Source organism: Leguminivora glycinivorella, chromosome 9 (assembly GCF_023078275.1).
Source record: "Leguminivora glycinivorella isolate SPB_JAAS2020 chromosome 9, LegGlyc_1.1, whole genome shotgun sequence".
Classification (NCBI taxonomy): Eukaryota; Metazoa; Arthropoda; class Insecta; order Lepidoptera; family Tortricidae; genus Leguminivora; species Leguminivora glycinivorella.
Window position 1 is genome coordinate 1,621,310 of NC_062979.1, and position 14,195 is coordinate 1,635,504.

At 38.2% G+C, this 14,195-nt stretch overlaps 2 protein-coding genes across 2 annotated transcripts; one reads left to right on the plus strand and one right to left on the minus strand.

Moving 5' to 3' along the window:
• Positions 1-134: 134 nt before the first annotated feature.
• LOC125229680 (2-oxoisovalerate dehydrogenase subunit alpha, mitochondrial) lies at positions 135-5,869 on the minus strand. Its single transcript, XM_048134583.1, has 9 exons — positions 5,717-5,869; positions 3,810-4,075; positions 3,384-3,492; positions 2,881-3,028; positions 2,004-2,169; positions 1,475-1,675; positions 1,058-1,176; positions 419-566; positions 135-264 (listed from the first exon to the last, which is right to left on the minus strand). Exons 1-9 carry the CDS (start codon positions 5,774-5,776, stop codon positions 186-188), a joined length of 1,296 nt encoding a protein of 431 aa, XP_047990540.1. The 5' UTR covers positions 5,777-5,869; the 3' UTR covers positions 135-185.
• Positions 5,870-7,244: 1,375 nt separating this feature from the next.
• LOC125229681 (cyclin-K) lies at positions 7,245-9,965 on the plus strand. The gene is made up of 3 exons (XM_048134584.1): positions 7,245-7,853; positions 8,743-8,929; positions 9,516-9,965. Exons 1-3 carry the CDS (start codon positions 7,339-7,341, stop codon positions 9,909-9,911), a joined length of 1,098 nt encoding a protein of 365 aa, XP_047990541.1. The 5' UTR covers positions 7,245-7,338; the 3' UTR covers positions 9,912-9,965.
• Positions 9,966-14,195: the final 4,230 nt, after the last annotated feature.

Here is a 14,195-nt window from a genome sequence, read left to right on the forward strand (position 1 = left end):
TTCCAATATTTTTTTTGTGCAGTGCAAATTTAACGTTTTATCGATATCGATATGACTGCTTGGTACCTTTGGTAGTTTTATTACATAAGTTAAACCGAATTATACAGCGTGATTGAGATTAAAACAATATTAAATAAAAAATAAAACATTTATTCATAAATTATAAAAATTTTAAATAATTGCTCCTATTCGCTTTGATATTGATTAAGTGGATAATGTTCTCCGAATTTCTTCAAATGGTTCTCCATTTCCTTCATTTGTTTTCTGAAATAGAATTTAAAACATACAATTATTAAACTGAAGAAATATTTAATCGATTTTCCCTAAAATTAAAACCAAAATTTGTTGACGATAGATTTCGTTTATGTTTGGTACAAATTAATTTTAATTAAACTGCGAAAAAAAATTACAAACTTACTGGATGTGTTCCGGCATTTCGTAATAGACGTCTTCTAGCATTTCCTTCCAGTGAGGTTTCTTCTTCTTCTCAGACTCTTGCATCGTCTTCAGCACTATGCTTCTGGCTTCCTTCTGGAATGCCTTGTCTGCCTCGTCGTCCCATAAACCTACAAAAATTGTAGGTAAATATTGAGTAGATACATATTTTTTTAACACACCATTTCAGTTGACCAATTAATTGCAATGCATTAAAATTGTTAGGGAGCGAATGTGTGACAAGTCTCTACTTAGTATTGGTATACGTAACCAGTGTTATGCGTTTTAAACTTTAACAGTACCTAATTTAACTCTCATTATTATAATTAAGAAACTGAAAATCGAACAATGTTCTGTTCTGTATGAATAAACTGATTTATGCATGAGAAAGAATTTTATATTAGAATAAGCATAGGCATGAATAACGTATTGTATCAATTGTATGTTAATTTCTATGCGTTAGTTAAAATATCGAAGAAAGATGTGTAGTAGATAGGTAACCTTTTTTTTAAAGTATAGTTTGATATATTCCTTTTTTAAGTTACGATTTTCTTATTATACGGAATGATTAACCAAAAATTTTCAGTAACTTGAGAGAGAGAGAGAGAGAGAGAGAGATTACCTTTGCGTTCAAGATACGCTTTAAATTTGCTTAATGGGCTCTCATCTTTGTTCCATTTTTCAATTTCTTCCAATGGACGGTAAGCACTGCTATCATCAGACGTCGAATGATGACCAACTCTGAAATGAAAAACATTTTGATTAATAGATTGAACATCGTTAGAGGTCAATCAAAGCGGTGCAAAACCAGGTGCTGGAATATAATGATATTAAGACCTGAGGGCAGGAGTGGATGTGGTATGTAGATCAATTTGTAATGCTATTGAAGGTCATATTTTTCTACACATGACATTGAGCAGCAGTGTTCAATTCCAATTCCACCTCTAGTCCTTTATTTTTTATTATATGTATGTGTCAAGCATATGACCCGCCTGATGGTAAGCACTTAAGAAGTCTCCGTCGCCTCATTTATACGCACCGATAACACATAGCCTCAATAAGCACCGGCTTGTTCTGCAGCGCAAGTTGCCTGGCACTCGACACAGCGTTGTAGACGGCCAAGGTGTCTGTGCCGTCCACTCGGATCGTGTGGAGCCCGAGCGCCGGGCCGCGGGCGCCGATGCCGTCCCCGCGGTATTGCTCGCTGCTGGGTGTGGAGATCGCGTAGCCGTTGTTTCTGCTGTGTAGTTTACATGGTCAAAGTGAGGTTGGGTGTAAAGTGAAACTTGTCTTAAGCACCTACTAAGGCTTAAAACAGTCTAGATCAGGTTTTTTTTCTAATAATTTAACTTAAATAGTTTACGATTGAACAATTCTACGGAGAATTACATTTAAGTAAGCCCAATCAAGTTCTTACTTCAGTGATTAACTTTACTGGCCCACTGATTAACACACTACAGCCTACGGAAACTACTAAGAAACCCCAGTCTAGATGGTGTGGTAGTCACAATGAGTGGTCGATAACATTTTTACTCTTATTTAAGCCACAGTGAAGTAACCTAACGTACCAGAAGAATATGACAGGACAATCCAACGTAGCAGCGAAGTTGAAGGCTGCATGCGCGTCGCCTTCAGAAGCAGCACCTTCACCGAAGTAGCAGATAACAACGCGATCGTTGTTGGGCTGACGCTTGAAGGCGTATGCCGCGCCTACGGCTTGTGGCATCTGGGTGGCTGGAATAAAAAAAATAGTTTACGTCTGTTAAAGGCCTGAGTTTGTACACTCATATTGGGCGTGCAGTAAGGCGAGGCGTGCATGTCAAACAATTGAAGCTAACACAAGTGTCCTGAGTCAACGCTGCTGCCTAGGGTGCATGCGGACGAGCCCGCTCCACTGCACGCCCCGCCGAACGCTTCGCTCCGAGCGTCCACTCAGGCTTTATATACTAACAGTTTACCGTGATTGCTTCCTGCAGCCCTGGTAGACTGTTTAAAGTCGATGTCGTGACTCTCATAACAGCTTATCGCTTAGTTTTATGGTTACTAACAAATTGCTATGTTGATCGATGCATGTTGTTTGACTGAGACAGACCAATACATCTGCCAAGATCAAATTTGTACGAGACTTCGTAATATTGCGTCACTAGAATCCACCTGAGGCTGTTTTATTGTCATGTTGGATATATCCATGCCTGGGATCCGCCTTAACGACTTATTCCAAGATTTGGCGAAGGCCCTAGCTAGTTTTTACGAGAGCGACTGCCATCTCACCTTCCAAACCCAAGGGGTAACCAGGCCTTATTGGGAATAGTCCGGTTTCCTTACGATGTTTTCTTCATCGAAAAGCGACTGGAACTGGACTGGAAATTCCGAAAAACTAATCGGTACGAGCGGGGTTCGAACCCAAATCCTCAGGATTGAAAGTAAGTATTTGGTCTCACTTACCAAGTGGACTGGAAATGGAGACGATATTCCTCTGGCTGCTTCCATAGTGAACAGGCATCTGACGGCCTTTACCCGGGTCCTCACAGTTGCCGTAGCATTGGTTGATCAGTTCTGTTACGGTCATGCCACGGTGCAGAAGCACTCCCAACTGTAATTTAAGAAAAAAACGTATAAGAGACTGTTTTTAGATGTTGGAACTGCTTGTCGATGAACTGCGATATTTTAATAAAAAATCAAATAATTCAATAATGAAAATCGGTCCTTAATAATTTGTTTGGAAGCTGACAGGATCGAAAAATGGTAAGCAATTTGCGTATCTTAAGGTCTAATACAAATAGAACGAAGTAGAACTCGGTTAACTCCGCAACACATTTATTGAAATTTAAACTTTAATAGTTCTCAATAGAGTTCAAAATCATATCGGCCATAAATGGCTTCGTATGCAGTAAATGGTTAAGATTGATACTTTAATTTAAAATAATCAATATATTATGTTACGATACCTCGCGGTACTGCGCAAAAACCAGGTCTTGAGGAGACAAGGCAGCGGAACTGCCAAGATGCACACCCTCTTCGCCGTAGTTAGTCATGTAGAAAGAGATGCGACCTTGTCTGAAATGGTAAAAATAATCCCGTTAATACAAAAAGCTTACAGCAGATGGCGCTGTTATAGTTACTTTTTAAAACATACCTAGACGAGATAATATGCATACCAAAAGTAAACCGTGGACAAAAAAATTTCATTTAGTTGCATCATTTCCGGAGAAGTTTGAATTTACTGAATTTATTGTCCTCATTTCTTTACAAAACGCCACAAATTTTATTTTTAATCGCTAACTACTGAAACTTGAGCAGTATAATGTGCTCTGTCTGCCCTTACTGGGAATACAGGCGTAAGTTTATTTATGTATCTTACAAATTTTACTAACCTCTGGGACTCATACAAGATCTTATCCATCTGATTCAGCTGAACCATAGTCTTATACATTTCGATCAGTTTCTCATTCTCGATACTAGGTTCCTCATGTTTATCGATAATTTCGCCGTTGTTTTCCATCACTCGGTAGATAGGGATAGGGTCGTAGCTGTTTTCGTTCAAAAACTTCATCTGTGTCACGTAGGCAGCCTTCGCTCCCGGGAAGTCGCCAGTTTTCCCGCCATTTTGCACTTCCGGTCTCGTGTGAGTTGACAGCAACTGTAAAATATTCTTGTTTTTTTTAATAATAATAAAAATGATTAAATATGCCGATTTTTTACTTTAGAAGGATAATATTATACCTAACATATTTACTCTGAAAAAAATCTATTGAATAGGCACATAATCGTACAGAATAAAATTAGTATTTTATGCAACAGGCGTTTAAAGGAGGTCAAAAAAGACGTGTGGCGTGGGTAACAATTTGAGGCGAAGCCGAAAATTGTTATTAAGACGCCACGAGTATTTTTTGACTCAGTTAAACACCGTTGCATACAATACTTTTTCTACGACCACGCACTTACTTTTGAATAGTTTTCTAGAATAACTTTCGTGAAATCCGCACTGTTTCCTACAAGTATTTTGACTTGTCCTCTGCAATGTTTCTGCACTCACCCTGTCGCTCGCACTCCCCCGCGCCGCCGCCCGCCCCCGGCCGGCGCCCCGCGGCCCGCTATATCCCTTAACGGCTACCTAACTATGCTGTAAGAGCTATATCGTATGCGTGAGTGCGCGGGGCGCCGGCCGGGGGCGGGCATCTTTTATGTAGGGCTTTAACGATCTATGCACGACTCGGTAAATGACGAATAACAACACGGGAGTAGAAAATAGTATTTTATGCAACAGGCGTTTAAAGGAGGTCAAAAAAGACGAGTGGCGTGGGTAACAATTTGAGGCGAAGCCGAAAATTGTTATTAAGACGCCACGAGTATTTTTTGACTCAGTTAAACACCGTTGCATACAATACTTTTTCTACGACCATGCACATACTTTTGAATAGTTTTCTAGAATAACTTTCGTGAAATTCGCACTGTTTCCTACAAGTATTTTGACTTGTCCTCTGCAATGTTTCTGCACTCACCCTGTCGCTCGCACTCCACCGCGCCGCCGCCCGCCCCCGGCCGGCGCCCCGCGGCCCGCTATATCCCTTAACGGCTACCTAACAATGCTGTAAGAGCTATATCGTATGCGTGGGTACGCGGGGCGCCGGCCGGGGGCCGGCATCTTTTATGTAGGGTTTTAACGATCTATGCACGACACGGTAAATGACGAATAACAACACGGGAGTAGAAAAAAGTTTGAATTCAAGGCTAAAGAGCTGTTATGTTATGAGTTATGTATTATTGGGATCAAAAGCTGTAATAATTTGATGATAACAAAACAACTAAATTAGCTTATCTTATCGTAGGATCGTAGCAAGAATTATTTAGATACCTACTCATCGAGTCTTCAAACGAAGTGCTAACAGCGGGCGAAATTATGAGAAAAAAATAACCATCAAATAAATAAGTTAAGGTGATACTTAAGTGGTTGACCACTTTAATTCACATACCTAATATTTCTATTGCTGACTGTACATGGAGCAAATAAGGTATAAGAATTTCAAAAACAAATTGCCATAAGTAAACAATGCCAAAATCTTTGAAATTTATATTCATATTGCGCGATACTAAAGCCAGCGATAACAGATTAACTTAAATGTATTTGTGACAAAAATCGAATGTAAATCGCGCATAATTAAACGCTGAATAAAATATTGTTTACACAACATATGCGGCTTAACCTAATCTACCAACATTGTAAATTTACGCCATATTAGTTTGGTTTTTTTATGAAAATGCAAGTTATTTATTGGCTTACCCGAACTGTTTGACGAAGAGCGTTGAGCCTCAAGAAACTAGCGCCGGTTTTGAGCGCCATGTTGCCACTGACGTACTGAATGGCGTGATAAGCCTTGCGTTCGACGGGGTTATTACCTACGTGTCGTATGCTTTTCAATTCGATTATGTTTTTCAACCGGTTGTTCAAACAATTCGTGGGACAGTTAAAGTTAACTTTGGCAAAGTCGTATCGGTATTTTAGTGTCGATTTAAATTGAACTTTATATCATTGCTTTACAGTTGTTTTTGATTTGTGTTCAAATGAAATGGAAGCACTCTCAGTGACTCACTCAGTATGGTTTTTCTTGTCTTGACTGCATTTTTTTGAGTTAAGTACTTATTTGAAATAAAAAAAGATCGACGTCGGTCTCGACTACAACTGCTGCGTCGGCGATAAATACGTAGTTAGCCCGTCGAGATTTGTTGATATAATAAAATCTTCAAAACAACAATTAGGCGATAAGATAAGTAATTGTTGTTAAGAATACCATTAGTAGAGTTATCTAGTAAAGTTAAAACACGTCGTGACATATTTACTTTCAACAGTTTCAACTCATCATCATCATCTTCCAATAATTCTACAGTTCTGTATTCTAAGAATCGTGTTCAGGAATTTTTAACCCAAAAACGACGGGGTGTTATAATACAAGTTTGTCTTTCTTTGTCGTTGTCGTTTGTAGTTCTTCTGTCTGTCTGTCTGTTTGTTTGTCTCTGTGTGTGTCTGTCTGTGGCATCGTAGTTCCCGAAGGGATGAACCGATTTAGATTTAGTTTTTTTTTTGTCTGAAAGCTGAGTTAGTCGGGAGTGTTCATAGCTGTTTCATGAATATTTGTCTACTATGTCGCGGTCGGGGGTTTTTTCAAAATTTTAATTTTTAATTGTACTGTGTAGATCTAACTGAACTTGACTGTACACACGCTAGCCCAATGCGGATTGGGAACTTCACCTTTCCGTGTATTTCTTCATTTCTTCTATGTACCATCAGCAACACTGCTAGCTGTACATTTGTAATCCTTATTACAAGGACATAAAGTCTGGTTGGTTAACGGTTAGTTAACCCTTCGAGTCCCAAGCATCTATATGTATTTACTTATATTTACTGACATCATATGATGTCGCTGGGACTCGAAGGGTTAAGTTAAGGGTGTTGCTGTACTCTAATGCAGGTTTATCCATGGGATCCCAAAAGTCATTGGTATTGAAATGTTATGGGGCTAGGCCTGTGGGCTAGGCTAGTTCTGCAAGCTCAACTCCAAAAGGAACCTTATCAAATCCTTGAGCAAGTACTTCGGGGAGGCATTTCGGATCTTATGAAACCCTACTAGTTTTAACCTTAGTAACACAAACTACTAAGAAACTATTAATTTAAAAAAATAATTCGTTCATATAGTGCATAGAATAATAAATAGGCCTATTTATTATTCTACGATATAGTGCAAGACAGCCTTTACGTGAATTAAAATTGCAAGGTAACCGAACGCATGCTAACCACGGAAGTATGTATCTGTGGTGTGAGGCGTCAAATCAAATGTCATGTCAGTGGGAAGTGAGTGAGTGAAGAAATGGTTTCACTGTGTTATTTTAATAGCAATAAATTATAAAATGCCTTATTGGTACTACGATAAAAAGGATCTTCAAAATACTCCATCATTTCGCGATGGAATCACCACGGAGACAGAGAACCGGTACCGCAAAGAAGGTGCCAGGTTCATCATTGACACGGGCTCTAAGATGGACTTAGGTTATAACACGGTCGCCACAGGAGTTGTTTATTTCCATCGGTTCTACATGTTTCACTCGTTCAGGACGTTTCCGCGGTATATAACGGCTTGCTGCTGTTTGTTTCTCGCGGGGAAAGTGGAAGAGACACCAAAGAAGTGTAAGGATATAATAAAAGTGGCGAAATCTCTGCTAACGGAGCAGAAGTTCGCTTCGTTCGGGGAGGATCCCAAGGAGGAAGTGATGACGCTAGAGAGGATCCTGCTGCAGACGATCAAGTTCGACCTGCAGGTGGAGCACCCCTATGGCTACCTCCTCAAGTATGCCAAGTGCCTGAAAGGAGACAAGGCAAAGCTGCAGAAAATGGTACAAATGGCTTGGACATTTGTTAATGATAGGTGAGTACTTTATAATCGTTTTAAATAGGAAATTATGATGATGGTATTTTTATTTTTTCTAAATTAAATTTAATAGTATAATTTGTGAGTGTATTAGATTGTGCAAACGTGACCCTGTTCAATAAATATAATTTATATTCCATTTGGACGTTAGTAATAGACATTTTTGCTATAGACATACATTTTTACTATTTACATAGACAGACATGTTTACTATGCTCATGTTTTAAATGAGATTGTTATTGAGCAATGTGTATCAACATTCAATATTTCTTCATGTACTTATTGTAGATGTGTATTATGTAACTACTTCAAAATTAATGTAATGTTTTCTTTCAGTAAAATATATTATCCGAATGGTTTTATTGGACCATTTCTACCTTGTTTATATCTAGTGGATTGTTAATGCTGGACCACTTTTATTGTGTTTTCTATTTTTAGCCTTATTTTTTTTTACTACAATCAACAACAAGATCAATAATAATATACATATTGCGGGGAGTTATAATACATTTTATGATGTCTTGTTCAGCACAGATTTCATAATAACTAACCCAGTAGTGGGCAAAGTACAGCCCGCAGGTCGGAAAGGATTGTATCCGGCCTGCAACTGGTCCTTCAAAATACTGTGTGTTATGGCCAGCATTTCTGGTGTGAATCTGGCCCGCTCCTAAAACTTCCTTCATAATTTGGCCCCCCAATGAAGTTTGCCCACCACTGAATCAGACCTGATTTAGACGGCGTGCGAACTCGCATGCGATTTTAGTTACATTGCGGGCTGTTGAGGTTACATACAATTTTACACAGCCATCAAATACCGCAATGTAATAAAACTCGTATGCGAGTTCTCGTACCGTCTAAATGGGTCTTTCATTTATTTACTTTTCAGTTTATGCACAACACTCTGCCTCCAATGGGAGCCGGAGGTGATCGCCGTGGCTCTCATGTTCCTGGCAGGCAAGCTTAGCAAATTTGAAGTTGTAGACTGGAACGGACGTACACCGAAACATACAGCCTGGTGGGACATGTTTGTTGAGGATGTTACTATGGAGTTGCTAGAAGATATTTGTCATCAGGTATGTAATTTTAAATATTTTAAGTGACAAAACCTTCGATATGAAAGATCAGTGTTTTTATGACATTATTTCATTGTTAGCTAAGGACACAGAGCAAGGCAATGGCAAGGCAAAGGTATGGCAGAAGGCAAATTTTGTTGCGAAACAAACAGCCAATGTAGATCTGCTTCGACTGGAGGAGGTTACTTGGGCGAAAATCGCGTGCTTTGCTTTATTCTATTTGGAAATCGCGTGATAATACTTTGCTCTGTGTAGACCTAGCTATTTTAATCGAGTTTTTTATCATCAAAATGTCAGTTAATGCATGAAATTGTCAATAATTGATGAATTTATTTAATTTTTCCCTTTCATAAGCAACTGTCAAAAAATTGTTATTCATATATCAGTCATAATAAATACATATTCAAGTTGAAACGATACGGAGCAGATCTGCTCCTAAGCATACGAGAGGTTAAAATTCTGGAAAGTTAAGATTCAAGCGAGGAATATTTGTTTCGGGAGTTAAAAAATCCGTATCGATCAGCTTTTATGTATTCGGTCGTCATTTTATCTTTAAAGGCGGGATTTAACGTTTACCGTCTTTCAGGTGCTAGATCTGTACTCGCCCCAGACCCAGCCGTCCGGCGCGGACTCCCCGCCGGGCCCCGACGCGCGGCCGCCGCCAAAAAACGACAAGAAGCCCTCCGTTACACCGCCAGCTTCCGCATCGCCTATCGCTAAGACCGTCGCCACGCCGGTGAAGAACGGAGACAAGCCCGAGCCGCCGCAGCCGGACGTGCGGTTCGGGTACCCGGCCTACCCGTACCCGCCCGTGTACTCGGCGCCGCCGCCGCGGCTGGGCCCCCCCACCGCGCCGCCGCTGTACCCGGAGCCGCCGCCGCGCCTGCCGCCCGTGCACGTGCCGCCGCCGCCGCACTACTACCCGCGCCCGCCCGGCCCGCCGCCCGGTCCTCCGCCGCGGCCTTACTACCCTCCCCCTTAGCGATAGATAGATAGGTTATGTATTTTTTACTGAATTATAATTGATAGACTGCAATTTTCGAGTTTTATTTGACGGCTAAAAATTTTACACTATTTTATACAAAATGTATTTTTAAAATGGATCAGTGCGACTAATTACCACATTTAATTTTCACCCTATTACGCGAAAACCTACTCCTAATTTCCTACGACCGAATAACAAAATACACCCATAAATATGTAATCATTAGAGAAAATATAATGAAAAGGATCAAAAATTACAAACACGAAGTACAAAAAAAATGATTTAATAATATAAATATTAATTATTTCACAAAGAAATAAAAATACTCAAAAAGTCAGTAAAGTCATTGCATTAGATATCATTGGTTGGACCGATGGAAAATAAAATGCATTATAAAAGTTGAGCTTAACAAAATAAGAATTGTTACTTAAACTTAATATGGAGTTGCCTTTCGACTAGATATAATACAATCATAATGAACACAGGCGTAGAACTGAGAACACATAAGTCAAGATAGTAAATATAGGTGCGAACCAATTGCCAAAAAATGTCTACACGACTTTATACTCATACGTTACAAATTGTGGATACTTATTTTTGGTACATTGTCCGCATCTATATTTAATACTGACTGTACAAGTTTTAGGAGTTAAAATACCTACGTATTTTTAAAACAGTAAAATTTTCACTATAAAATGTACATCTAAGTGCGTTATACACCCTGTTTTTATTGAATTCGGTTAACTTTAAGAGAAGGTTCTTTAGATCAAATACAATTAATTTGTCTAAGAAACTAGCGTTCTTTACTCTTACGGTTTATCGAGTTAAAAAAATAAAGATAATTACTGAACAAGTTTAGTGTGTGACAGCCTTTACCAATTTCTAATGATATTTGTTTTGACATGTGCCGTTAATCACTTGACACTAACTTAAATGTTATTCTTAAGGGTCTCTCACACTAATAAATTCATTTATTATGTATGAAATTGATGAAAATTTTTTTTTGCGAATTGAACTAAAAGTAATATACAGCGTGGTTCCTGATAATGAATCTAGCTGCGTGTCGAATTTAACGGAAAACAAAAAAAAACACGATGTATTATCCGATCGGAAGTCTGAAGGATTTCAAAGAAAAAAATCAAAGATGGCGGCGTAAATATATGATATATCGGTCCGACATCCGATATCGGATCGGATAATGTGAAAACGCACTAAAAGACTACAGGTTTCCTCCACTCGGGCGTGGGCCCTACAGCGGGGTAATATTGAAAACGGAATAGTTTGGAAATATCTAAAGAATGTAAAATAAATTTGTTGGTTCAAATAACGTGTAATTCGTTTTTTTTTTTATATAAGTACAGTTTTTTTCCGTTGTGGAGTTAGGTCTTAGTCTTAACAATAATTTGGTAGATATAACAGATTTTCAAAATTACCCCTTTTCAAAGTCACCCCAACAGCAACATAATGTTTCTATGTCTCGAAGCCTTCAGTTGTGTATTGGTCACTCCTTTATTTAAAACTTTTACTTATGGACAGAATCAACTGAGTTGAACAAATAACTGAGTTTTTTAACTAGCAGGTATGGTATAGTTATTAGCGCAATTTAAAATTCTCTCGACCGAACTGTAAAGAAGACCAGAAATATATGACTACGCGCCATTTTGCGAAATTTTATTAGAACAATTTTCCGTGATCATGATGCATGCAACTGCGTCGAAATATCGGGAGCTCGACAAAAATCAAAAAGGTAATCACGGTCTATATCCCGGTCAATATAAGTCTAAGAACAATTTTCTTCATACTATACTGAACTGTCATCCCATACATCAGAATAACAGCGCCCTCCTGACAATCTATACTAATATTATAAAAGGGAAAGTGTGTGTGTCTGTTTGTTTGTCCGTCTTTCACGGCAAAACGGAGCGACGAATTGACGTGATTTTTTATGTGGAGATAGTTGAAGGGATGGAGAGTAACATAGGCTACTTTTTGTCTCTTTCTAACGCGAACGAAGCCGCGGGCAAAAACTAGTAGTCATATATTTCTGGCCAGGCTTTAATTGTGACATGTATACAACAGTTTCCTAAATCACTAGCAAATTTTATCCAAAAATTAATAAAAAATATTAATACGTTTATAAAATACATTAAAAATTAACTAACTACGAAGGCACACGAGAATAACTTCAGATCCCTATTATAATCTCCGAGTTAAGGCACACGATTACTTAAAATACTTAAGATAAAGATGTTAGAGCTTATGTTAACAACACTTGAATTTGATCTGCTAACAACTTATAGGTAAACAAATTGAGCTTTATTTTTATTTGTGACTTATTTACAAAACCTTTGACTAGTTTTACAACAAATGTAATCTTAACCCTTAAAAGTTCTGAGATGTCTAATGTGCAAAAAATAAACATCACATTTGATGATGCGTCACCTTTAGAATTGTACCGACCTAACTCGTACAATTTATATTGATCATTAGGTCGGTACAATTCTAAAGGTGCGCGTCAGTCTATAATTGACATTGACTGATAGATAATGCCATTTCAGTATGCATAAAGGGTTAACTAATTCGGTTTTGCAAATAAGTTACATAAGTATTGGTCAGCCGATATCGAGCCGTGCATGCAAAAAAAAACGGTATGACATGTCTCATAAACAGCGCATTACAACCGCTCATCTCACGCAAAAATCTATTATCATATTCGTGTATTACAACGTGCATTTGCAATGAGGAGGCACACTAAAAGGTTATGACAGATGGCGCCACCCTATTAGTCTATTGCACAGATAAAGAATTTCATACGTGAGAGCGAGAAAATGATATTTGTTTTCTCTCTCACACATATGAATGACAGTGACATGCCTGGACAGTTGCACAGGCGCCGCCTGGCGGGATAAAATGTCAGCGTGCCTCCTCAATCTGCACGTCTATACGCCATGTGCTTACACATTAGGCTGGGCTTCAATTTACTTGGTTGATTAATTTAGATATTATATCGTATATTATATCTACGATATAGTTAATAATCAATGATTAGAAGTAAACAATACTTAGTAAAATTTTTGAGCAGATCAAATTAGATTTTTTTGTGACACTATCATATAATAATGACAAGATTATTAACTTTGAGTATTCATTCATTACATGATTTTCGTAATACAAGTATACCTTTTACTCATACATGATAATTAGGAGTTGAACTTATAGATCGGCATCGAAAATTGAAATGTCAAACAGTATTCATGAATTTATTTTATTAATTCATTATTTGTGTTTTTTTAAACCTGTGTGGTGATGGGTTAAGAATTTCACCACCCCCTTTCTTCCCGTGGGTGTCGTAGAAGGCGACTATGGGATATGGGTTAAATAGTGGCGTAGGCGAGAGGCTGGCAACCTGTCACTGCAATGTCACAGTTTCGTTTTCTTTCAACCCCTTATTTGCCAAGAGTGGCACTGAAGCTTTAGTAGTTTCATGTGTTCTGCCTACCCCTTTATGGGATACAGGCGTGATTGTATGTATGTATGTTTTTTAAATACCACGTCGGTGGCAAACAGGCAAACGGTCCGCCTGATGGAAAGCGGCCACCGTAACCTATGAACGCCTGCAACTCAAGTATGTTGTGTCCTGTGTCAAGTCATAATTATATCGATAGTGTCGACTTATAAAGGCACAATATAAAACTCATTTAATCCTAATAACAATACAATACTGCATGCGTCTCTTACAACAGTAAAACAAATCATACAACGCTATAAAATTATCAATCAAATATGCACAACAATTCATTTTCATTATTTTACAATCTCGTTTTGAATATAAAATATTAATAAATACAGTGTTTCATTCTGAAAACATTTCTAAATAGGGCGAATGTCAATCTCATAATTTTTTTAACCGACATCCCAATTTCAAAAAGTGGTTATCAATTATCAATAGGCATTTTTTTACAAAGGACCTCAATTTTTTTTTATTTTGTCGTTAAAATGTGTAAATATCTTTGCTTTCCTTTTTTTTATTTTACTAAACAGTTTGTCGGATCTCCAGGTGCTTCTTAACTGTTCTGCAAGTTTAGATGTTTTGCCGTCTAGTCTACAATTCTTAGCACTGAATAGGCCACGGTCTAAGTCTAAATACTACGAACCATGATCTAAATACCTTGTAAACTCAGCATTGCGGTCAGAAAACCTCGGAAGCTTAGAATCGCGATCAGAATACCTAGTAAACTCAAGATCGCGGTCAGAATATCTAGTAAACTCAATATCGCGGTC